General features: G+C 37.8%; 1 protein-coding gene across 1 annotated transcript in view; it reads left to right on the top strand.

Annotated features, from left to right (window-relative positions):
* Positions 1 to 25311, top strand: part of LOC126258437 (long-chain fatty acid transport protein 4-like) — a 318264-nt gene that overhangs the window by 245206 nt on the left and 47747 nt on the right. Inside the window, exons 4-5 of the mRNA XM_049955644.1 lie at positions 196 to 418; positions 13892 to 14093. Of these exons, the coding sequence (XP_049811601.1) occupies positions 196 to 418; positions 13892 to 14093 (425 nt within the window). The remainder of the gene's footprint in view (positions 1 to 195; positions 419 to 13891; positions 14094 to 25311) is intronic.

Genomic DNA, 25311 nt, shown 5'->3' with positions numbered 1-25311 from the left:
TCTGAGACAGCACTTCTTAGTAGATACTTGTATCATTCATAATTTTCTGAGTGGCACAATGGTTCTTACAACAATACCACGTCTGATTCCTTGCCCTATTCTTGTCTAATTGAGGTTTAGCCTCTCTTGGTCACATTGACAACAAGGCATTATTCACCAACAAAAAATTTACATTTTATCTCTTCATTGTTTCAGATATAGAAGAGATAAGATCATTACTTGATCCATCATTGGTATATTTCCAGTTGAACTGTAAAGGCAATGAAACATCTGATTTCAAGAATCTCGAAGCCTTAATATCGTCAGCTCCTGTTAGTCTGCCATTTGCTGAACCACCAAAATTTCAAGACCAGTTACTCTACATATACACATCTGGAACCACAGGGCTACCAAAAGCAGCAATGATGCCACACTCAAGGTAATTGAAATAACGTAAGCAAAATTTTTTGAGTTATAGTTCAACTTTCTAAGTAGAATTTTTCCATTGGCAGTCAGCCTTACAAGCTTTCAGTTTTACCCCACTACATACATGTATAATTTCCTGTGTTAAATAGTCTTAAGGATAATAGGTTTGTTACATATTTTGCTTTTCTGTATGTAGTGAAGCAGAACAATTTATTTTAAATGATTCTGTGTTTCTACAGACATTTTAAGTCAGTAGATTTCCTTTTCTTGAATACTATGTTTTTGTAGTCATTATGTCTAAATTTCTGACTGTTATATTATGTGACAACCTAGAGTTTTAAGAGGGACCTCTTCATGACAAAAGGCCATAGGCACATGAAACATTATGGAATATATTATTTTTATCATTTTCCAAGCATCCCTTGGAGAGGGATAAAAATAAAATGTACATTACAGTATATTTTTTTAGCAATAGATAAAGAGGTTTGCTTGATATGTTGTGGCACCCATCAGCCTCCAATCCTGCAAAAACACTTTATTCCTCACTGGACAGTCCAAAGATTGTCATGAAGGGTAATTCTTTTATGTGCTACTTGATGTCTCTGTTGTTTGCTTGACATGGCATGAACATAAAATAAGATAATTAGCATGTGACATTGCAAATTACATTCAAAAGGTAGCAGGAGGGATACAAAACTCAAAAGTCATCAGCACGAGCTATACAACTGTAGAAGTGCAACCAGCTAGGGATTATGAACACGTACTTTATACAAGAGGACATTCACAAGCCAACTTGGGTGTTGTGAGGTAATTGAAAAAAAAAAAAAAAAAAAAAAAAAAGTACCAAGTCCTTGAAGAGAGAAGGCATAAAAGCAGTGTAACACATGTGAAAACCATAAGAGACTTGAGGTAGTCATGACAGAGAATGACAATGAGTAGCTATAGAAAATCCAAAGGAAGGGAAGAGCATAAAAGAACAGGTTACTGACATGGTAAAATTTAAAGGTAATGACGAGGATTGGGAATTTGTCACTAAGCTTCAAAGCAGAAGTGAGTGCTAACAGTGGCAGACAACCGTGACATTGAAGGCCATAGGGAAATGATAGAGACAAATGAGGAAGAGGCATATCAATTATGTTCTTCAGAAAAGGATATAAACCATGAACATATGGTGTTAAAGATAAAAATGGCAATACAGTTTTGGAAAGAACGAAAGGCACTGGAATTTGCAATAAATATTTGGAGGAGCTTTTCAATGTTGAAGAAGGAAGTACAGAAACAGAGGAACAACATAAATATTAGAATTCTTAGCTGCACCACTGACAACAAAATAGACAGCTGACACAATGAAAATACTAAAAAAGCAGCAAAGCTCCAGGGAGAGAAGCGATAACTGCTGAACTACTGAAAAAGGAAGGAGATGCATTTATGAAACAAACACACAAACTTGTGACAAACAAGTGGGGTGAAGAAAGAATGCTGACTCTGTGGAACGAACCAATTGCAGCAGCAGTCCATAAAAAGGACAATAAATAATAATGCAGAAATTTTGGAGGCATCTCATTGATTAGCACAGCCTACAAAATGTTCTTCAAGTTACATATTTAAAAGAGGTAATATATAAGAAACAAGCAGGATTTATAAAGAATCAACCCATCGTTGGTCAGATGTTAGCAAAAAGAAGCTATATCAAAATATTGGGAATACAACAAAACAATGTCAATATTGTTTGTTGATTTTAAGAGAGCCTGCAATAACATAAACAGAGATAAGTTGTGGGACGCTTGAAAGGGACAGTGAAAATGGAAGAGGAATATTCCATGGCTTTTGACATAAAAACAGAAGTCAAGCAAGGCGGTGGCACATCACCACATTCATTCAACATAATCATACTGGATTCAGAAAGTCAGGAAGAAGAGAGAATTAGTGTAGGAATAAAAATGAATGTCCTTGCCTTTGTAGATGATGTTGCATTATTCACTAAAAATCTAGATGACCTGTAAATACTGGCAATAAATCTTTTTCTAAAAGTAAGGGAAGTTGAATTGGAGGTGAATAGGAAGAAAACAAAATTCATGAGGCTAAAAAGAAATTGAAAGACAAAAAGGAGGGAAGCATTGCAGTCTGATAACCAAATGTTTGAAGAAGTAGTTGAGCTTAAATATTGGGGATTGCAGTACACATCAGAAATTATGAGAATCAAGAAACAGAAATGAGGATCAATATGGCATCCAGAGTGTCATATTCACTCAACAAATTACTGTCAATCAAATTTTTGTCATAAGGAATCAGACCAGTGTTACTATAGATGGCATAAATATGGAGAATAGTTAAGTATACAGAGAGAAAGATAAAGGTTTTTGAAAATAAAATCCTCCAGAAGATGTTTTTACCAATTTGTACAGGAGGAGAATGACAAAGAAGAAAGAACAGGGAGATCAGGGACATATGTAATGAACCAGATGTTGCTGTGGAAGTCAAGACAAGGAGACTGAGATGGAGTGGTCACATCTATAGAAGGGAGGAGGTATTACAAGACTTGACAGAAGAGAATATCAAAGTATGAAGACCTTATGCAGACCGAAAATAAGATGGGAAAACCGAATGGCTGAAGATCTTCAGATACTTCGAAGGGAAGAAGATGCCAAGGTCAGAGCGCTGTAGAGGAGGCTACTTGATGAGGCCAAAAACCAAGTGTAGTTTGTGGGGCCAGGAGAGTAAGTCATTTTCTCTCCAGAGCAGCAGAGCCCTTCTTTATTAGAAATATGTGAAAGACAAAAACAATAACAGAATGCAAAATATTAGATACCTGCTTTTGCCGTGTATGGCACTTTTAGAGGACTTATACTGTTTAGGATATCCATCACATTTTTATAAATGTGATCTTCCTTTGATTTTTGACAAGTACAGAGTGCAAATATGGCTGAGGCAAAATTTTAGATTTTGAGATGTATTATTTATGTAAAACAGAAATAAAACCTCCATTTACTCTCTCTCTCTCTCTCTCTCTCTCTCTCTCTCTCTCAGATACAGGTTGAATTACATCAGAAGAGTATCACTGATTTCATGCATATTTCTAATTTACAGACTGATAGAGAGTGGATCAAGCAATTGGGGAGTTCACCTGCTTTATTTCTTCATTGATAGTCCTTGGTGTCAACATACTGCATTGTTATACTGGCTGGAAAACGAGGGGGGCGGGGGGGGGGGGGGGGAGGGGGGGTGAAATTTCAACACTGACTACTGTAGATGATGTAGCCGACAGTTTCACAATTGCGTTTCACAGTTCTTTCCTTTCACTGTTCATGCTCCCCCCCCTCCCCCCATATTACATAATTGTATGGCCAGTTCACTATTGGTAAATGTTGATATGCCTCATTAATAGGTTGCAGGCAAATGTCAGCATACTACTACAATAGTTCGCTGTTGAACATCTATGAGCAGTAAAAACCGAACCACACAGTTCACAGTTCTTGCAGAATAATACAGTGCGTGTGACACTATTTCTCAAATAAATTGAACAGGAATTGTCATTAATTGTTTTAACACATGGTCTATTTGTGTTACTCCACTGTTAGGTTGAGGTATTGTTGTTACTTTAACCAATACATAATTCCTGTCTGAAAATCGGCCATGGACTGCCTGTCTCAGGAACAAAAATCAGTCCTTTATGTAACATCACTGAAACAATACATTGTTTGATGTTTAAATAAGTTAAAGAAATTACAATTAAAACATAACTGATTCAATTAACTGAATACATCGAAAAATTCCTTCTTTTTAACATTTTATTCTACCACAAAGGTTAGACCAAATTATTTGTTTGAATAATGAAATTAACAGATATAGTTATACAAACAATACTTTTGACAAATCTGGTAATTATTTTGGAATTAATTAAGGGCTGGCTTTGCTAATATGTTTTCGAATAGAGCCAAATAAATACTTTAAGAATCCAAGTAGTTCTTCTTCCAAATGTTTACTGTCATTAGTACAGAATTTACATTTGTTTATAAGTCAATAATAGAATCTAAGTCACAAAGCAATTACTGATTTCATGCTATAACAAAGGTATTAACTAAGAATGGTCAAAATAAATTAGGAAATTAAATACATACACAAAACTAAGGTATATTTCTTAAGACTGACGGCCAACCTTTCTCTTTTATGGAAATTCAGATTATACTCATGCATATTAATGGTAATTAGGGAAAAATGAATTTAAGGATGGCAAAACAAGAGACAAAGTAAAGAGATCCCAGCTTCTTTTTCACACAAGCAAAAGCATTTTTAAGGTCACAAGTGATGCCTGTGAACTTTTGGGAAATATAAAACCTTTACTCTCAAAATTCATATTAATTACGGGTGTCACACTTATACCATTCTTGAAACTAAGCTGTTTGACATGATAATATTACAAGATGGCAATTCTTCTGGAAAACCTGGAATTCTCAAGGAATTACATTTCATCTGGAAAAATCAAGAAATTCGCAGAGAATTTTCTGTAGTCTGCATAGCCTGAATATTTTTCCTATTCACTCCCCAGAAAATTATGCCATAACTAATAACAGAAAAATAAACTGATATGTTAAGTGAAATGTCACATACTGATGTAATAACTTGGAGTGCATAACATGCTGTAGAGATTCAGTTACTAAGTATTTTTATGTGTTCTTCTCACTTTGACAAACAATTGACATTCCCAGAATTTTTCTCATTTCCACATATCATATGAATTCGTTATTTACGAGGGTTGTACCAAAAGTAAGGTTCCCATATTTTATACAAATAGAAAACATTGTTTATTGTTATTCATTTATAAATCATTGAAAAGTTTACACTTTTGTCTATTTTTCAACACAGTTTCCATTTTTTTCGACACACTTTTGAAGGTGGTGCTCCAGCTTTTGTATTCTTAAGTCAGAAAAGTCTCCCACCATCCCGTTAAGGAAGAGTGTGACCTGTGATCGGACTTCATCATTGCTCTTGAAGTGTTTGCACCTAAGTGTTCCTTTAGCTTGAGGAAGAGGTGGTGATCGCTGGGGTCAAAGTCCAGGCCGTATGGGGGATGGGGCATAACAGTCCACCCAGATTTCTTCAAAAGCTCCTGTGTTTGACTAGTGACGTTGGGTCAAGCATTGTTGTGAAGAAGCACTACTCCCTCTGTCAGTCGTCCTCTCCAGCGATTCTGGATTGCTCGCCACAGTTTGGTCAGTGTTTCACAATATCTGTTAGAGTTTATTGTCTTCCCAGGTTGCACAAAATCGATGAGGAGTACCCCCTTCTGATCCCAAAACACAGTCACCATAAATTTTCCTGCCAACTGCGTTTGTTTGAATTTCTTTGGTGAAGGTGAACCGGAGTGACGCCACTGACAAGATTGTTGTTTTGTTTTGTGGGTGTAGTGAAACATCCATGTTTCATCTCCCATGACAATAGAGTCCAACAACTCACATTATTGAAGAAATTTGCGAGCACAGTCAAGGCATTGCTCCTTGTGTCCATCAGTCAGCATCCGGATGACCCAGAAAACACACACCTTGCAATAACCCAATGTTTCTATTACGTAAAAAATCAGCTGAGTTCCTGATATGATGTTCACACCGTCCTACTTGTGGACTCAACAGAGAAGCAAGATGCTTGGATACACGATATGTCGGAGCGCCGATGTTACTCACTATAGGACAGAAAGGAACCCCTTCCTTATGAACCTTTGGAAAGCCATATAACCTAGGGGGAACCGCACTATAGGTGTTAAGCCTCTTGATTGTGTCCTGCGACAAACCACTTTTCTTCAGGAGGCTGTTGGTCTTTCTCCCAACACTTTTTGTGGGGTCAGCATCGATTCTGCGATACGCTGAATCAGATAGTAAACGTTGCATCTTTTGTACATAATCATGTTTATTTAAAACAACGGTGGTATTTCCCTTGTGAGCAGGTAAAATAACAATACTGGGATCAAATAAACATGGGGTAAATAAACATGATTATGTACAAAAGATGCAACGTTTACTATCTGATTCAGCGTATCGCAGAATCGATGCTGACCCCACGAAAAGTGTTGAGAGAAAGACCAACAGCCTCCTGAAGAAAAGTGGTTTGTCGCAGGACACAATCAAGAGGCTTAACACCTATAGTGCGGTTCCCCCTAGGTTATATGGCCTTCCAAAGGTTCATAAGGAAGGGGTTCCTTTCCGTCCTATAGTGAGTAACATTGGCGCTCCGACATATCGTGTATCCAAGCATCTTGCTTCTCTTTTGAGTCCACAAGTAGGACGGTGTGAACATCATATCAGGAACTCAGCTGATTTTTTACGTCGTTTGGAGGGACTGAGGCTGAATGACTCTGATATTTTAGTGAGTTTCGATGTGGTCTCTCTCTTCACTCGTGTTCCTCTGTCTGATTCATTGTGGTTAATTGAAGCCAGGTTTGGTGCTGATTTAACTAATCTCTTTAGGCATGTGTTGACATCCACTTACTTTTTATTTAATGACCAGTATTACAAGCAGACAGATGGAGTTGCAATGGGTAGTCCGTTGTCTCCTGTGATCACAAATTTGTTTATGGAAGACTTCGAGGAACGTGCATTGGAGTCGGCGCCTTTAAAACCCGCCTGTTTCTTTAGATACGTTGACGATACCTTCGTTGTTTGGCCTCACGGTAGGGAGAATTTGAATGTCTTTCTAGAACATCTGAACTCGATCCACCCGAACATTCGTTTTACAATGGAGGTGGAAGAGGATGGTTGCCTTCCCCTTCTCGACATGTTGGTTCGGAGGAAAGATGATGGATCATTGGGACATGCAGTCTACAGGAAACGTACTCACACCGACTTGTACTTACAAGCTAATAGTTGTCACCATTCGGCTCAGCGTGAAGGGGTACTTCGTACCTTGGTACACAGGGCACATGTCGTTTCTGACGCTGAGATTTTGCCAGCTGAGCTGTCCCATCTTGAAGTTACATTTCGTCAAAATGGTTATAGTGATAGACAGATTGAACGTGCGTTGCGCTATCGACCAACTGTACATCGGGTGATTGATGATAATTCTGAGTCAACACCTAAGTCTACTGCCTTTTTGCCTTACGTAGGAAATACGTCCAATAAGATCGGTCATATTTTACGGAAATACGATGTGAAATGTGTTTTCCGACCTCCATCTAAAATTAGAGCACTTTTGAGTTCCGTTAAGGATGATCTTGGACTGCGTAAGGCGGGTGTATATCGTATTCCTTGTAGCTGCGGCATGGCATATATTGGTCAAACTATCAGGACCGTGGAGGACAGATGTACTGAGCATAAACGGCACACACGATTACAGCAGCCAAATGGATCTGCTATTGCCGAACATTGCTTGGATACTGGTCACCCCATGTTATATAATAACACCGAGATATTGGCATGCACGTCCAGCTATTGGGACAGTGTCATTAGGGAGGCAGTTGAGATTAAATTAGCGAGCAACCTCGTTAACAGCGATGGAGGTTTCTGTTTAAACTCTGTTTGGAATCCGGCTCTCTCCCTTGTCAAAAAACAGAGGAACAGAGTCAATGCTGCCTCACCTGCGAATTCGTAGTCTCACTATTGATAGCTCTGACTTTGGTGGCACTAGTGTTCAGTGTGTGTGTGTGTGTGTGTGTGTGTGTGTGTGTGTGTGTGTGTGTGTGTGTGTGTGTGTTATCTTTCCTGCTTCTGTCCAAGAACCAAGGTATTAAATTTGCATGTACGCCGCCTGTCCGTTGCAGTTTGCCTTGAAAAGGGCGGGGTGTTCTCCCGCCGAAATATCGGCGGTCGCTGAAAGTGTTACCTGGTTGAATTCCCGGAAGTTATTCGAAAGTTGTATACGCCAGGAGAAACTCAGGTCTCAGTACATAAGTTATCTGCAGGCAATATTATCTGCTGTAGCTTGATGCTGTGTGGGAGATCAAAGTAAATTAGCAAAAGTGCTGTACCTAGCACACTGTCCTGCAGTACACTTGTATTTATATATTTAGAGTGAGAAGTATGTTTTTTCAATATATTTAGAGCTACTTGATGTATGTGTAACTTCATTCAGCTATACTCTATTTTATAGATATGACTGCAACCACTTTTCCACCCCCTCCCCCTCCTTATTCCCAGTTACTCTAGCTTATTTAACACTATTTTGTGGCCAGCCGTATCGAATGCTTCAGTTAGAGGAATAAATCTGTTGTATAGTTCCCTTTATGCAGTGCTTCTAGGACATCTATGGTGTAAATGTGCAGACTGAAGTGCCAAATAAAAATTTATACCAGTGCCGGGATTGAACCCGGGTCTCCTTCTCACTAGACAGATGCGCTGACCACTGCTTCACCCTGGTACAGTGACTTTGCACAATTGCAAAGACTACCGTAACATGCCTTCCTCCTCAATCCAAACTTTCATTCGTACTTCAGCCAACTTAGTGTTCCCCATAAATTCAAACAGCAGTGCAGAGGCTCTCCAACTATCTTGTAATAGCACCTCAGCATCAAATGAAGTGGGGAATACTGCCTAAAACCCAGGCATAGATGCTTTCACAAAATGAAACTATATGGTTCCAGAGACGTTTTCAAGTCTCAATCATCTATGCTATTACAGTTTAGGAGGAATACCAAAGTGGGCTGAGGCATTAATGGCAGTTTGGATTCAGGAGGGAGATGTGCTAAGGTAGTCTGTGAAGCCGTGCGAAGCCACTGTGTGGGGGTGGCATAGTGATGAGTGCATCTGCCTAGGGAGCAGGAGATCTGGGTTTGAATCCTAGCTTTGGTACAAATTTTCATTCATTGTTTCAGTCTGCATATGGACACTGTAGATGTTTGAGACTTGAAAGGTCTCTGGAAATATGTAATTTCATTTGATTAAAGCTTCCAAGATATGTTCTGTAAATTATACAGTTGCTGATTCAGTGCTGTTCCCTGATTGGTACACAAACTGGTCATTGGAAAGGAAATTGTAACTATTTAAATAGTTCATAAGTCTATTTTTCATAATAGTGGACTTTTTAGCAGGGAGGATGCAGCATGTTATCTTGGGTGGAGAGTCCTCATCAGATGTAGGAGTAACTTCAGGTGTGCTACAGGGAAGTGTGTTGGGACCCTTGCTGTTCATGTTGTACATTAGTGACCTCGTACACAATATTAATAGTAACCTCAGACTTTTTGCAAATGATGCAGTTATCTATGATTAAGTACTGTCTGAAAGAAGCTGCACAAATATTTTCAAATCTTGATAAAATTTCAAAGTGGGAACTTGCTTTAAATGTTCAGAAATGTAAAATTATGCACTTCAACAAATGAAAAATATTGTAGTTTCCTATGGCTATAATATCAATGAGTCACTGTTGGAATGCCAACTCATACAAATACCTGGGTGTCGCACTTTGAAGGGATATGAAGAGGAATGATTATATAGGTTCAGTTGTGGGTAAAGCAGGGGGTAGACTTTGGTTTATTGGCAGAATACTGGTGACCTGCAGTCAGTTTACATAGGAGGTGCTTACAAATCATTTGTGTGACCAGTTCTGGAATATTGCTCAAGTGTGTGGTACTCATACCAGATAGGACTAACAGGGGATATTGAACATATACAGATGAGGGCAGCATGAATAGTCACAAGTTCGTTTGATCTGTGGGAGAGTGTCACAGAGATAATTGAGAAACTGAACTGGAAAGCTCTTCAAGATAGACAGAAACTGTCCCCAGAAAGTCTGTTGACTAAGTTTGAAGAACCTGTTTCAAGTGATGACTCTAGGTGTATACTAAAACCCTCTACATAGGGATTGTGAGGATAAGAATAGAATAATTACTGCATGCACAGAGGCATTCAGACAATCATTCTTCCCATGCTCCATGTGTGAATGCAGTGGGAAGAAACCCTAATAACTGGTAAAATGGGGGATACCCTCTGCCATGTGTCGCATGGTGGTTTACAGAGTATGCATGTGGATGTAGATGTAGTTTCTATTATTTTTGAAAAGTTTGAGAGTAGTGGCTTATTATTTTCTATGTCTATATCATTTTTGAAGGGAGGCAGCAATTTGCCATACTCTGTTTGAATGACTGATTTATAATATCACGTAATGGTAATGTTAGGCTCACTACAGTCCTTAAACAGATATGTTGTACTTTGTCCAAACCTGTTGAAAGTTTATTTTGCAGTCTGCAAAAACTGCTTTATAGACTTCCTCCTTTGTGGTTGGCATAATAGCACTGAATGGGCTACACATTTATTTAGCTTTATGACATAAGGGGCTGTTTGGAATCTTTGCTGTAGTTATATTCCTATACCGGTAAAGTACTTATTTATACAGTTTGCTGTATCTTGTGGAATTTTTATTTGATGTTTTGACTTTAATTTTTATTTTTGATTGAGTCATCTTTCTGGTACATATTTTGTGTTTTATAATCTTCCAACTGCTTTATTTTTTTAGCAGTATCGGTTCAGAATCATGAGCTCTCTTTGCTGCAAGCAGCACTTTCTTGTATGTTTGCCTATACTGTTTATAAAAGTGTGAGAAAGCTAGATTAGAGTGGCTGGTTTTAATGGAACTGAGGTGCCTCAGTGTTTGGGATGATTTTTTGATATCTTTTGTCACCAGTTTTTGTCCCACTGTTAACAATGTGCATAACACCTTAGAAAAAGTCTGTTCAAATTTAGTTTGAATGTCATGAAATTTTTGAATTTTTCATTTGCACATACCTCTGCGTACACTACTTCCCATGTTTTACCTGATGTTTGTGTGACAAACTGGTTTCTTTTGTCACCAGTTTTTGTCCCACTGTTAACAATGTGCATGACACCTTAGAAAAAGTCTGTTCAAATTTAGTTTGAATGTCATGAAATTTTTGAATTTTTCATTTGCACATACCTCTGCGTACACTACTTCCCATGTTTTACCTGATGTTTGTGTGACAAACTGGTTTCTTTCGGTTTATCAAATATTCATCTATAGACATGCATTTTTTGTTTTGTTTTACTGTAACCACTTTTATATTTGCAATTTGACTGAAGCAGTCAGATAGTACTAGATCCACTAAAACCACACTACAATATTCTTTGTCTAAATCTGTTAACACATAACCAGTAGCTGTCATTGACTGGTATGTTATTCTTGTTGCACTGTTAAGCGTTGACATTAAACTGTAACTTTAATGCTTAAGAATAAGGTACAGGTAGCATCAGGATTATGTTTGTTTACATTTAGGTCTCCATATGAGGATATTCCCTTTTGGAGTGGATATCATATCAAGAACTTGATTTAGTTTAACAAAAAGATATTCATATCTGTACTAGGAGATCAGTATGAACATAAAAAGTCAATTTTGTGTGCTTATGTTGGTCTCTTAATTCTATTGCTGCCAACTCAAAATACTTCTCTTCATGATTGTACATAGATTACTTCTGACATTAAATGTATGATTTCATTTCACGTAAATACAACCACCTCCACATTTCACAGATGTTTTACTGTAAGCACATGCTAATTGTAAGACTTTAAGACTATATTATTAATTTCTGTTTCTTTCCACCAATATTCTGTAATGCAAACAGAGCTGTCTATACTCTCCAGCTCAACCTCTAGCCATTGCATTTTATTTGGTAGTTACTGAACATTTGGTGAACAGCTGTTAATTTATCATTGTTACAGAGAGACCAAAAAGTTTGTTAACATTTGAAAATTCAATACTTTCTGGAAAAATGTAGGTAGACAAGTAAAATCTTGATACATATGCTTGAAATGACATTGAGTGTTGTTGAAGCCAAAAGAAGTGCACAAAATATCCAAAAGATGGCACTTCATGTGATACAAAAGCAATAATCAGCATAACAATTGACTTTTAGCAAAGATGATGTCTTTATAACAAATGATCAACATCTCAGGTGTCATTCATCAACAATACCTGTACTTGAGAGCCAATCTTGTTGACAACAGTGTACAGCATATCAGTAGGTGTAATGATAAATCACCATCAGGTATTGTCTTTTAGCATCCATAATGAGGTCGGATGATTGTGGTGGATTTGTGATCCCACAGCCAATAATCACACGGATTGACGTCTGGAGTCATGGGAGGCTAAGCATGATGGATGTGGGGGCTCAGCACATGATCCTCACTAAACAATGTGCACAAGAGATCTTTTACAGGAGTAGCAATATGGGGTGGAGTACCATCCGGCATAAAAGTTGTACTAACCAGCAGGTGTTTATCAGTCAGGCTAGGGATGATCCAACTTCCTTTATACATATTGTCATGCAGTGTCACTGACGTGTTGCTGTTCAGCACCATCTGTTGACCAGTTTTTCCAGTTGTTTTTGGTTACAAAAAAAACCTATGTTATTTCAGTCTTGTGTGTCAATATTTACCACTCTACCTACATTATTCCATGAACTAGTTCATTTTCAAATATTAACGGAGTTTGTGTCATCCTGTATATTTAGCATTTCCTCTTCTCTTTGTTTTGTTGTTGTTGTGAATGAGTTTACTGTTTATTATTCCTTAATTTGTCTATCTCATCTTCTTTATTGTTTTCATTCATATTAATACCGTTACTATCTTTACATGTATATCTACATCTACAGCTGCATGACTACTATGCACTTCACAGTTAAGCACCTGGGTAGAGGGTTTACCAAACTGCCACCAAGCTATTTCCCTGTTGTTGCAGTCTCCAGTAGCACTCTGGGAAAATGAATGCTTAAATCCTTCCATGTGTGCTCTGAATTATCTAGGTTTATTATGATGATCATTTCTACCTATGTAAGTGTGTGCTAACAACATATTTTCACATTCAAAGGAGAAAGTTGGTGATCAAAATTTCATGAAAGCTCCTGGGGAAATGAGAAATGCCTTCATTTTAATGACTGACATTCCAAATTGCGTATTATATCTGTTACACCATCTCCCCTGTTTTGCAATAACTCAAAATAAGTTGCCTTTCTTTGAACTTTTTTGAAGTTCTCCATCAGTCCTATCTGATGCAGATCCCGTAACACACAGCAACACTTCATAAGAGCTTGGGGACTAGTGTAGTATATGTAGTTTCTTTAATAGACTTGTTGCAGCTTCTAAGCATTCTCCCAATAAAATGCAGTCTTCGGTTCGCTCTCCTCACAACATTATCTATGTGATCATTCCAGTTTAATTTATTTGTAACTGTAATCCCTAGTTGTTTATTTGAATTGAAATCCTTTAGATTTGTATGATTTTTTTATGTAACTGAAATTAAGCAGATTCCTGTTAGTTCTCTTGTTAGCATGTGGAACCCTTAGTGTGGCCACACACTTCCTTTCTTAAGAGCAAAGCTGTAATTTAAAACAGTTACTATATGATAATTCAAGCTGTGGATCATAGCAACTTCATCAGTTGATGCCCATTTTTGTATGTTTTGAGAATACAAATGTATTCGTTCATTCATTTCATGGGTATCTGCAGTTCTGTGCATAGAGTTTATTATTATATTACCTTTGTGTACATTTTTTAGGTTTTTGTTGGTTGGAGCAGCAACTCGAAGTATGCTAGACCTGAGAGATGATGATATCTTCTACACTCCTCTGCCCCTGTATCATACTGCAGGCTGTGTAATTGGAGCTGGATGTGCCCTAGTTAATGGTGTTCCTTGTGTCATCAGAAAAAAATTCTCTGCTTCTTCTTACTGGAGTGACTGCATACATTATAAGTGTACTGTAAGTAGTGACACAAAATAAACTGCATTAACAGAATATTTTTGTCCTGTAATTTTACATGCCATGTCAGACTTCTGCCAGTTCTACAAATTTTCATGTATATGACACAACAACATTGGCATTTGATTCCTTTATGTGTTAGTTTTGTATACTACACTACATCTTATTAGAAGTATCAAATGCTTGCTCACCATACTCCTTACAAAGTAAGTATTTATTTTAAGTATTGTAAGCTGCAGGTTCATAAACATTAATACCACCATAGTCAGGAAACATGATTTATCAGTCTCAATAGCTTCCAGGAGAATAACTAGTATACTCGTCCTCCATAGCTGACCAGTTAGCATGTTTGATTACCATGTGGAGGACCTGGGTTTAATTTCCAGTTCTGTTAAGGATTTATCCTTGGTGAGATGACTACAATGGGATGCTCTGAGCTTCATGAGGCCAATTTAGAAGCTATTTGAATGAGAAATAGTGATGCCGAGATGTGCAAAGCTGACAATGTCTGGGTGAGTAGAGTGGCAACCCCATCTCTCCTTTCCCTCTCCAACCCCCCCCCCCCTTCCCTTTCATCCACACCACAACAAGTGACACCATAAGAAAGAGCATGAAACAGCAGCCAGTTAGCATTGTATGGACCTCTGAGTCTGGTCATGGAGTTACTTTTTTTACATCCATTATGATAATATGTTTAAGCCCTTAAACACATAATTGGTCTTAGATTTCAACATTGATCATGATGAATAACAGCATATGATACTTGACTCACACATTCAGTGTGTTTCTTAGGTAAGTGGTGTTGGTGGCTGCTGGCATGGAAGGAGGAAAATTGAGTCCTTGTACTCTGTGAGATATGTTAATAAACAGGAACCGCTGGTTAGGATCCACACAATGTCACTGGATTGGCATTGTTTACTGGCAGACACCAGTGTTGGAAGTAGAACATAAAGAAGAGTGGCTACTGTGCAGTCCATGTACACACCTAAATTAATGAAACAGTGATGCAGGCTATATCAACAGGGGTACATAAAATCCACAATAATTGAGGCATCTACACCACCTCAAACTCCAGTTCAGACAAATCATATTCTTAATTATCAGTTACATTGTGCCTTCTTGTTCTCATCTAGCATTCATTTTTATCAACTCTTGCAGAAAATGAATCTACTTGCTGACCTCAGGAGCTGTCCATTTGACGAAACATATGATTATGTTGTTGGAGTGTTTTAGCAACCATCCATGACTAAACTTTCTTCAGTGCCATGAATTAAATAAGTAATCTTACTGTTCATGGATGGTTGACCTTAAAAGACTCAGTGACTATTGTAAGTTTACTTACTTCAACTCTGACTGCAAGCATACATAAACTGAAAGTATGCGTTTGCTAAACCTCAACTTCGGAAGGGAGAACTCTACCAATTACACTTCCAGGACTCACTCTTTGTGATGTCTCAACACCACCTAACTTTAGGAAGTTTCTGAGGCAGTACCATAAGATGAGGTAGTATCAGATGGAATCTTAATAAAAAGGTAGCTTTGCCAAGGATATTAAATTTGTTTATTGTGATGACATTCAAGGATAATATGATTGAAGAACGTGGACCAAAAATATTATTTAAGTAACCAGATCCTAACAAATAACTGACTGTTGTTACCCCATATGATGGAGTAATTTCATATGCCCATTGAATTTCCGTTCAGTCATATTTCCCTCTAATGGGATAATTTGTGACAGAAACTATCTTTTTAAAAAATATGCATGCTTAGAGATTCTTTTATGCATGGTTAAAAATATTTTATGCATGATTAAAGAATATTTTACATGTGTTGAGAAAACATTTGACACTTGTTTAGAAAAACTTTGCCACAGACAGAAAATATGTGATTAATAATCATAGCAGAAATCATGAATCTACAATATGTTCTCACTGAATAAAAACTTCCCCTTCTCTAGGAGTTGTCAATCTACAGTTTGGTGTTTGTCTACAGTATTATGATCTGGAATTGCTGGAAAAATAAACACAGATTTGTTGCCTTGATATGGATGAAGAAATCTGACTTCCACTTCTGTTAAGATTTAGCTGTTTCCTTCCAGTCACATGTGGGTGATCAACAAGAACAAAAGCCTCCACTTCTAGAACTGCTTTCCTGTTCTGCTCTTTGCTTCATCAGAAGGTATAACATCACTATTCACAGCAACTCAGGCACTGATTCAGCATTGTCTCCATTTCTCCTATTGGTGCCCAAAATTGGTTTTCCTAGAGCAAGATTTAATTTTCATTTTCATTGGGCATTTGCATTACTTTTTGCTCCATTGAACATTCTGAAGTGTTAAGTGACCCTAAGGTTGTCACCAAGGGAGAGTGAAATGAGACGTCAGGACAACAGTCGATTTGTTCAGTTAATTTCTTTATTCCAGCCCTCAGCTGTTGTACATCAGGAACAGCTTAGTGGAAGCATCCAGTTACTTCTCAAGCAAAACAATAGATGCCTGACATTGTTGGCAGCATAAGGAGTGGGACTGAGTGTGGTGTCACTTGAATGCAACTGTCAGCAACGTCTCTAATTGTGACCATGATGACACCACGGCAGGGCAGTTGACAACAGCCATGAACATCCTCCAGTGAGTGAGCTGCTCCCTTGTGACTCAGGGCAGGCTGGTCAAACAGTTGACTCAGGGCAGGCTGGTCAAACAGTGGACCCTGTACTGCATTTTGGGATGTCGCTCTGGGTGTCACAGGTTTGTGGTGTAGGCTGTGATACTGAAACGAGAATGATTTAGTACACTAATGACTGAGTACTTATATGCTCCAGACTATGTTCATTTAGGGCTTAAGGCACATACTCTAAACACTTCTGTGACAAATGAGGAAAGGCTTCCATCCTTCTGCTAGGGTATTGCAGCATCAACTGTTGCTATACTGCACCCAGCTGGCTCTGCTTTGCAACATAAGTTGGCTGTGTTTTACTTTGCAATACATAACACTCTTGCCTGTCTGCAGCTAGCTCTGTTGCAATTTACTTCTGCTCTGGCGTATTTTTTGACTGAATACAGTCAATATGCTACAGAAGTATCTCTTCAAAGCTCAAAGACCAGGCTTCCAGAAAATTGTTCGGAGAATTTTCTCAATCAGGCAATTTTCTGAGGACTCTTTCAGAGTTCAACACAATCAATCTCACTGTACAGTATGCACTTATTGTATTGCTTTCTTCAGTTGCTGGTATTTTTTGGAGTTCCCTTCAAAAGTGAGGGAAGCGTATCTTTCAATATTGGCCCAAGGGAGCTTTTATTCCATTGGGCAAGCACTGGCTGCCATGCAGCTTTTGGAAGTCTCAAGATGCCTTACATCTAATGACTGTTAGCGTTCATGGAGTCATAGCGCCTGCTCTGTTCACTGCCACGGCCTACCATCATGGTATAAGGTCTGAAGATTGTCTAAAACAGATCAAAACTTGTAACCTTAAAATGAAAAGTAAGTGTCTTGCAGCTATGACTGTTTATGTTCATTTTAATGTAATAAAAAAAACTGCTGTTCTCAAAGAGAAATGTTCTCAAAAATTACTACAGCAAACGATTGTAAGACATGGTACTGTTTGGTGGCAACAAAATCAAAGGCATGCCTCTCTCCCCTTCAGTGACTTCAGAGGAGGCAGCACAATAGCAGTAAACTTATCTCTAAATGTTGGCAAATCAAACCATCCACTTTTATTGCAGTTCTAGTGGGTTTCCTTTGGACCTCCTCTTTGCCAGGCATCCCATAAATGCTCCAGTCTGTGGAGCACATATGGAGGCAATATTTTTCCATCCCGTGACACCCAGGCAGCCACCTTTACTGAAATACTACTCTTAAAAGAACCTAAGATTCTTTCTGGCTGTTTTGTTTTCCTTCTATCACATGCTTTCTCCCAGAATCATCATACCAATTGATCTCATCATAAGTGATCAAATATGATTTCATAATCACATAACTCACTTCAGCATGTTGACATTTAATGTTCCCAGGAAATTGGATGTGACACTTCACCTACATTTAAGATATCCTTTCAACATGTACCTTACATCATCAAAGGTAAAAGAGAAACGCCAGCATGCAGCCTTTAAAATACCACGATCAAGTGTGTTCTCTTCAATTTTGCTTAAGACAGAAGGCCTTCCAATTATGCCAGGGTTTGTATTATTGACTTTATTCTGTAAGGTTGGACATGGTATGTTAAATGTGCTTGGTATCTTTCTCTACAACAGTTTTCCTGGTCTTATAGAAGCAACCAATCTATCAAAATTTTGAGAGTCTAAATTGCATCTCAGAAGAGCACCAAGTGTCCTCTTATAAGTCCAAGGCAGTGTCTGATATCCCCTCTCCTCACCTCAATCTATGTAGATATCTGTAATAGTTTACTAGACATTGCTGCAAGTGAGATATTTAAACAAACTACATTCAGATTTCCTTCTTAACATTTGAATAGGTAAATGATAAGCAATTATGTTTACTCCTTTTTTTCTGTTCTAGTGCAATGATGAAAGTATTCACCTAATGATAACCAACAATAACTGTACACTGCACTGAAAACTGCTACACTCCAGAGTCTCCACTTCCTAGTGCAACAACGTATATTCAGATCTGCTTAACAGTATGTAAGATGTAAACTGAAAAACATGCAGGCAAAATAACAGCTTGCATTCAGTGATACCAATGTAAGAGGAGAAATACACTGTTCCCGTCTGTGTCCGTATTTCCCCATGTTGCGGTACCACTTCAACCTCGCACAGAAGTTCTTCGAAGCCAATAGGCTACCTCCTTAGCTGTCATTTGTAGGACAGCTGGGTTGCTCTGGATTTATGGCACTTTAAAGTCTCCAATTAAAATGCAAGTTGACAGTGATTCTCACTCAGAGGAACTGTTTGCCCACCGAGTGGCTGGTCAAAAGATTTCTAAAATTGATGCAAAAGATAATTGCCCCCCCCCCCCTCCTGCACACACACATATATCTAAAACTTTGAGATTATACCAATATAATAGTGTCCTCTTTAAGATCAACTGTCTGTCAACTATCTGCACTACTAATTATGATTGTAACAAACAATGACCAACACCAGCACTATCCACAATCTCTTCAGCATACTCCAAAGGAGCAGTCTGTGACTTTAATAAGTGCTGCTTTCTTCAACTGAGTATCATATTTCTTGGCCACATTTAAGTGGCCAAGTGCCCACAAAAGAAAATGTCAAAGCCATTGACAGACTCATACCTTCAAATAACTTTAAGAGAATTGCAATTGATCCTCAGCAAAATAAATTATTATTGTAACTACCTTCCCACAGCAGCCCACATCCCATATCCCTTGAACAGATTTGAAAAAAAAAGGGGTGTTACATTTTAATGATCCGTCACTTGACAATTTGCATTCCAAATTCTCGGCAATCATTTGAAGTTTGCATCTTGTTTTTCAACCTACACATGTGATCGGTTGTTAATGCTTGCTGTAGACACTCCTCAGAATTTAATCAAGACTGTTTTGTTTCAGAAATATCTAGATGGTTTGAAGTGGCACATCATATGCACATCAAACTTTAGTGTCAGACCAATAAAACATGGTTTTGCTTAGGAGAAAACTTTGGGGGTGAATGGGGACAAAAAAGCAACTTTATCACACTGAAGAACTTGCAATTGATCTTCTGCTCTGTGATCTGATGCAAACTTTGCTACACATGATCAAAATCTCTGGTCAGTACCCCAAGTAACCCAGTGTACAGCCACCATTGTTCCAAAATAACAATACAGTTGTAATGGGAGAGAATTCTCAAATGACTTATTCGAAAAGTTGTAGATACACATAGTCAGAAGGCACACTGTGTCACCTGTCTGGACAGTTCTCAGAGCCCATGAGAATGGACTCTCCTCCAAAATATACCAACCCCATCATAACAGACAACTGGCACACTGGGAGGGGGGGGGGGAGGAAAGGAAAAGGATTATTAATATCAGTTGCATCAGGGGTTTATGTCGCACTGCGAAAAAATGTGTGCCAGACAGTGATTCAAACCCAAAATCTCCAGCTTACTAGGCAGTTGTGTTAACCAATATGCCACCTGGACACAGTATTTATCGCAGCTGCACAGACTATCTGGGCACGCCTCCCATGCAACCCACATTCCCACCGAGTACCACCTATTCACAGTCCCTGTCCATGTTTTCTAAGCTCACTACTTAACAATCCCCGCAGGAGGTCACACGTAATTGTCCATCCACACTGAATGCGGTGGATCCATTTCCTGCTGAGGCGAATCAATTATATGAATGCGTGGTGTCTATTGTTTTGGACATGTCCAAAACAACAGACACCATGCTGAATCTGCAGGTGTGAAACATATTACGCAAATTGGAGGAGGAGGAGGAGGAGGGAAGAAGGGGAGGGGAGTAAGAACGGGATTATTGAAATCATCTGCATCTGGACTTTGTGCGGCATCAGTGGTAATGAGTAACAATGTGTGCCGGATTGAGTTTCGAACCCAGGATCTCCTGCTTACTAGGCAGTCACATAAACCACTGCACCATCTGGACACAGTGTTTATCACAACTGCATGGACTATCTCGCCATGCCGACATTCCCATCTAGTACCACCTATCCACTGTCCCTGTCCCTGTCCCTGTCCCATGCTTGCTACTTAGAGATTCTCACAGGAGTTTGGACTTAATTGTGCATCCACACTGAATGTGGAGGATCCATTGCCCATCAAGGCGAGCCAATTATATGAACACTGGGTGTGACACGTCCGAAAGGACAGACTACATACAGTCATGTAATTTCCACTTATCTAGTACACTGTTCACAAGTTTTTGCTGTCTTGTTTGTGGCAACCACTGTGCAGGTGTCACAAATAAAAGGTGTCCAAGTATCCTTTCTTGGAACAGTAGGTTTCCTTTAATTCCATTAACATTCAATAATTTTTGTGGTAATGTAGTAATGATGATAGTATTTTGATTTTTTTTTCTGCTGTAGATATAACTACTCAAGCTGCTGGTAATTATTAATTTAGTTGCGTATTTAACCTACTCACATACCTAAGTTTTCTGTACACACTTAGGGGATGGCACTTCTCTTTGGGGGGGGGGGGGGGGGTAGACATGGGGCCAAATCTAATTTCATCACTATTATTCTGCTGGGAAAGAGATGAGAGGTGGAGACATAACATCCCAGTATTTATTTTTTACAATGTTTTAAGTTACAATTCAAAACTACATTGTCTCATAGAATAAAGACATGTGACACAACTGCAGGTATTCCAGTCATTATATAGGGATGTTAAGCTTGGTGGCCCCATTGGTGCCATTTCAGCTTGTCTTTTCTATTATAATTATTTTTGTTGTCGTCATCATCATCACCACTACCACCATCACCATCATCAATAACACCACCACCAATACAAACATTGCACTATGACACAGGCACATTTACTACAGTCACTTAAATAACAAGAGAGGTGACTCAGTGGTTAAGATACAGGACATGCAGTCAGGAGAATGGAAGTTTAAATCCCAATCTGGCCATCCAGATTTAGGTTTTCAGTGGTTTCTAAACATTGTTCTATGCAAATGCTGATATGGTGCCTTTGAAAAGGACATGGTCTCCTTTTTCCCTACAGTACAATAACCTAATGTTGTAAACAGTCCAGTAAACCATGCTGTGTTGATACAATGTGAATGTAATCAGTTTCTGGGTAGGCTCTCCGAAAATCTATAAAATATCCTTAATGTTGCTTACAAAATGAATACCTTTCTGCATGGTAGCCATTTTATCCTCCTTTTAAGTGGCTCATTAAGGTGTGCATAAATAATTTTGTTGCCTGACAGAAGTACACCTGGGTTTAGAATTAAAAGTATAAGTATGATTGAAATTATATTCTAGAATTCAGTTTACATTTGTGCACATGAATATTTCATTTTTTTAGGATTCCATTTTTTGTTTTTTAAAGTTACCTAAAAATCCTTCTGTGCTTGGCAGAACTTGATGAAAAGGAAACAGTTCTTTATGTTCTGCAACTATGATATATTTACTCACAAACTGATTTTCAGCTCTGAATGATGTTCTCGTGTGATACCTGAATACCTTGACCACAGATAAAATTACATGCAACCTGTAGAGATATTAGTAATACAGATATGGCACACTTACAGAGGAAAATAGAAAAATATTGCATTCAATTCAATTCAATTTTTATTATCACATAACATGCCTTATACAATCAAAGATTGTGACATAGGTGACTTGTCAGTTTTACACTATATATAACAATACTAAAAATAGACAATAAACTAATAATATACATGGTGTAACATCTTCAAAGATGTATTTTAATTACAATTATAATGCATTGTTACCATTCATGAAATCTTCTACACTATAGTAACATTTATCTTTCAGATATTTTTCCAGGTCTCTTTTGGTACCTTTTACATTTGGGTCATCCATATCTTTCCATATTTTATTTACAGATTTCATGCCCATATGGTATGGGGTTTTTTCGTATGATTTTAAACGGTGGGTAGATAACATGTAGCTCGTTCTATGTCTAGTTTCATATTGGTGCAAGGAGAAGTTGCCCTCAAAAAGTTGTGGGTTTCTTTTCGTGAAAGTGAGAGTTTCATAGATGTATATGCTTGGAATGCTCATTAGATCCAGTTTTACAAATAAAGGTTTGCAGTGTTGCTTTGGTTTTGCTCCCACCATTGCTCGGATGATTCTTTTTTGTAGTCTAAAAGCTCTAAGTAAATTTGTTTTTTCAGACCCCCAGAAAATTAAACTATACCTAATGACTGGAACAAAAAATTAAGGCAATAATTGCATTTTAAAGTGACTAATGAAGTTGATTTTGCTATTGTTGTCTAACATATGCATAACTGAAACTCAATTTAACATTAAATTGGGTGGAGGGGTTGGGGCAGGGAGGGGCGGGGGTGGGAGGTGATGCAAGAGAACTTTGCTCTATTAGAATTAGAACATTTTTGTAATATTGAAAATGTTGATCTTGTATGTGTATCAGAACACTGGATTACAGAAGACCAGGTGTAATGTTTTGTTCCTCAAAGTTTACTGTGCTGATATTATGTGTAGACATGAAAGAAAGAATGGAGGTGCACTAATATTTGTTAGAGATACTGTAATGTTTTCCAAGATAGATGTTAGCTCTTACTATACTGAAGTAGCTGGAGAATTTACCTGTGTATGACTTAGTGCTGCAAATACCATAATCATTAGTTTATATAGATCTCCAGGAGGAGATGTAAATATATTTTTTGAAAGATTTGAACTGCTTATGAGGAAAATTTTGAAAATAAGATAAAAGTCATTGTGTGTAGTGATTTCAACAACCGAAATGACCAACAAGGACGAACATGTTACAAGAACATTTTTTAATATAGTAAGATCCCTAAATTTACATTGTACAAACTACAGATCCACACTGAATAATGCCTGCTTGGATAATATTATAGTTAATTTTTCTAGAGATATGTATGATGTCAGACTTGTTAGTGGTGCACTAGCTGACCATAAACCCTTAATTTTAACATTCTGATGTGATCAGCTGCCTAAGTCAAACACATCAGCCAGCATTAAGCCTATGTTACATGGATAAGAGACAAGAAAAATGAATATATTAATCTATTTATTGACAGTTTAGCTGAAGTTAGCTGGTACTTTGTATACAACACACGGCTTGGGAAGGGTGCTGGGAAAGCAATGTTTGATAATTTTCTGAAATATGGTATTTTTGTTCACCATTAATCAAAGTTATCCCTAAGTGTAAATAGAAAACCAAATAACTAAAATGGTATACAGAGCTGGATCATATTAGGGAAGTTATGCTAAGACTGTACAGAATATATAAATATTCTTGTAAACAAGAGCCTGAGCTGGGTGACACCTCGCATAGAGCTTATTTACAATGTAAAATGAACTACAGATACAAACTGACCCTCGCAAAAACCTGCATGTGAACATTACATAGAAGATATGCAAACTAAATTAATGTTCACAGGATACTTTTATCAAATAGTGTACATTGATTCAAAATATTTACAATAGTGTTATAGTGTATTTTTGCTTTTCTTAAGAATATGTACATCACCATGTATGTCATATATCAGACTTTGCAAAGATTGAATCTGTCTTATCTGATCTCCAGTTTCTCTCAGGTTCAGACAGCCTAACTGCCACAGTCCTGTCTGATTGACCAACATATATATTCTCACAGTATTAGCAGCTGATCTGATACAAACCAGTCTTTTCCAGAAGTTTAATTGTGTCTTTACTATATGTCTGAACTATATGAAAGTTTCATGAATAGTTCTGAACAAGGTTTCTTCCAGAAATAACCACCCAAGTTGCAGAGTAAAATACTGGATCAGATATGCAGTTGATGTATTGTGTTTATGGAGTTGTACTACCAATCAGTTAAATACATTCTTTCAGCATTTAAAATATCCAACAATATATACCTGAATTCACAATGAAGGTCCATCTGTAAATTTGTTGGTCCTTAACTTAGATATTAATGAAAAGAAACACTAGTGTAGCATTTTCAGAAAGATAGCATCTACCTATACTGTAATCCCTGTGAGTTCCCAGCACCTACAAAGCCACAAACATGCAGCGTTCTGCTCCATGGTGTACAAGCTCATTACCTATTATTTTCTGCAAACCACTATGAGCTGCATGACACAGGGTAATATCTGTTTCATTAACTGAACCTGCCTTTCAGACAACTTATAGACAATCAGTCATCACTTTCACTAAAGACTGTGGCTTTGACCTGGTAGAAAACAGTCTACAAAGAAAAAAACAGAAAGAAAGAAACTGCATAAAATTATAAGACCTCATTTGCTGACCAACAAGTGCCAGTCAATAATGACAAAATTGTTGCACTATTGCACATGTTATCAACATTTAAGACAAACTTGCAAAAAACATTAAAATCTTGCAAATACAGATCTGAATTCTATACCAACAGTAACACAACCAAGGAGTTATTTAAGAGGTCACAAACAATTGACCCTTTCGCACAGATTTGTATGTGTAAGGTCATGTGCAAACACTATGGAAAAGTATAAGTTGGTCTGTCAGGCAGAGCTGTGTCTGTCAGACTGTCAGAACATGAGAGCAGCTGGAGATTAGGAAAGACAAGCAGAACATCTTTTTTTAACAGGAAAACACCCAT

The sequence above is a fragment of the Schistocerca nitens genome, chromosome 1, assembly GCF_023898315.1.
Source record: "Schistocerca nitens isolate TAMUIC-IGC-003100 chromosome 1, iqSchNite1.1, whole genome shotgun sequence".
Taxonomy (NCBI): Eukaryota; Metazoa; Arthropoda; class Insecta; order Orthoptera; family Acrididae; genus Schistocerca; species Schistocerca nitens.
This window is presented reverse-complemented; position numbering and strand designations above follow the sequence as displayed.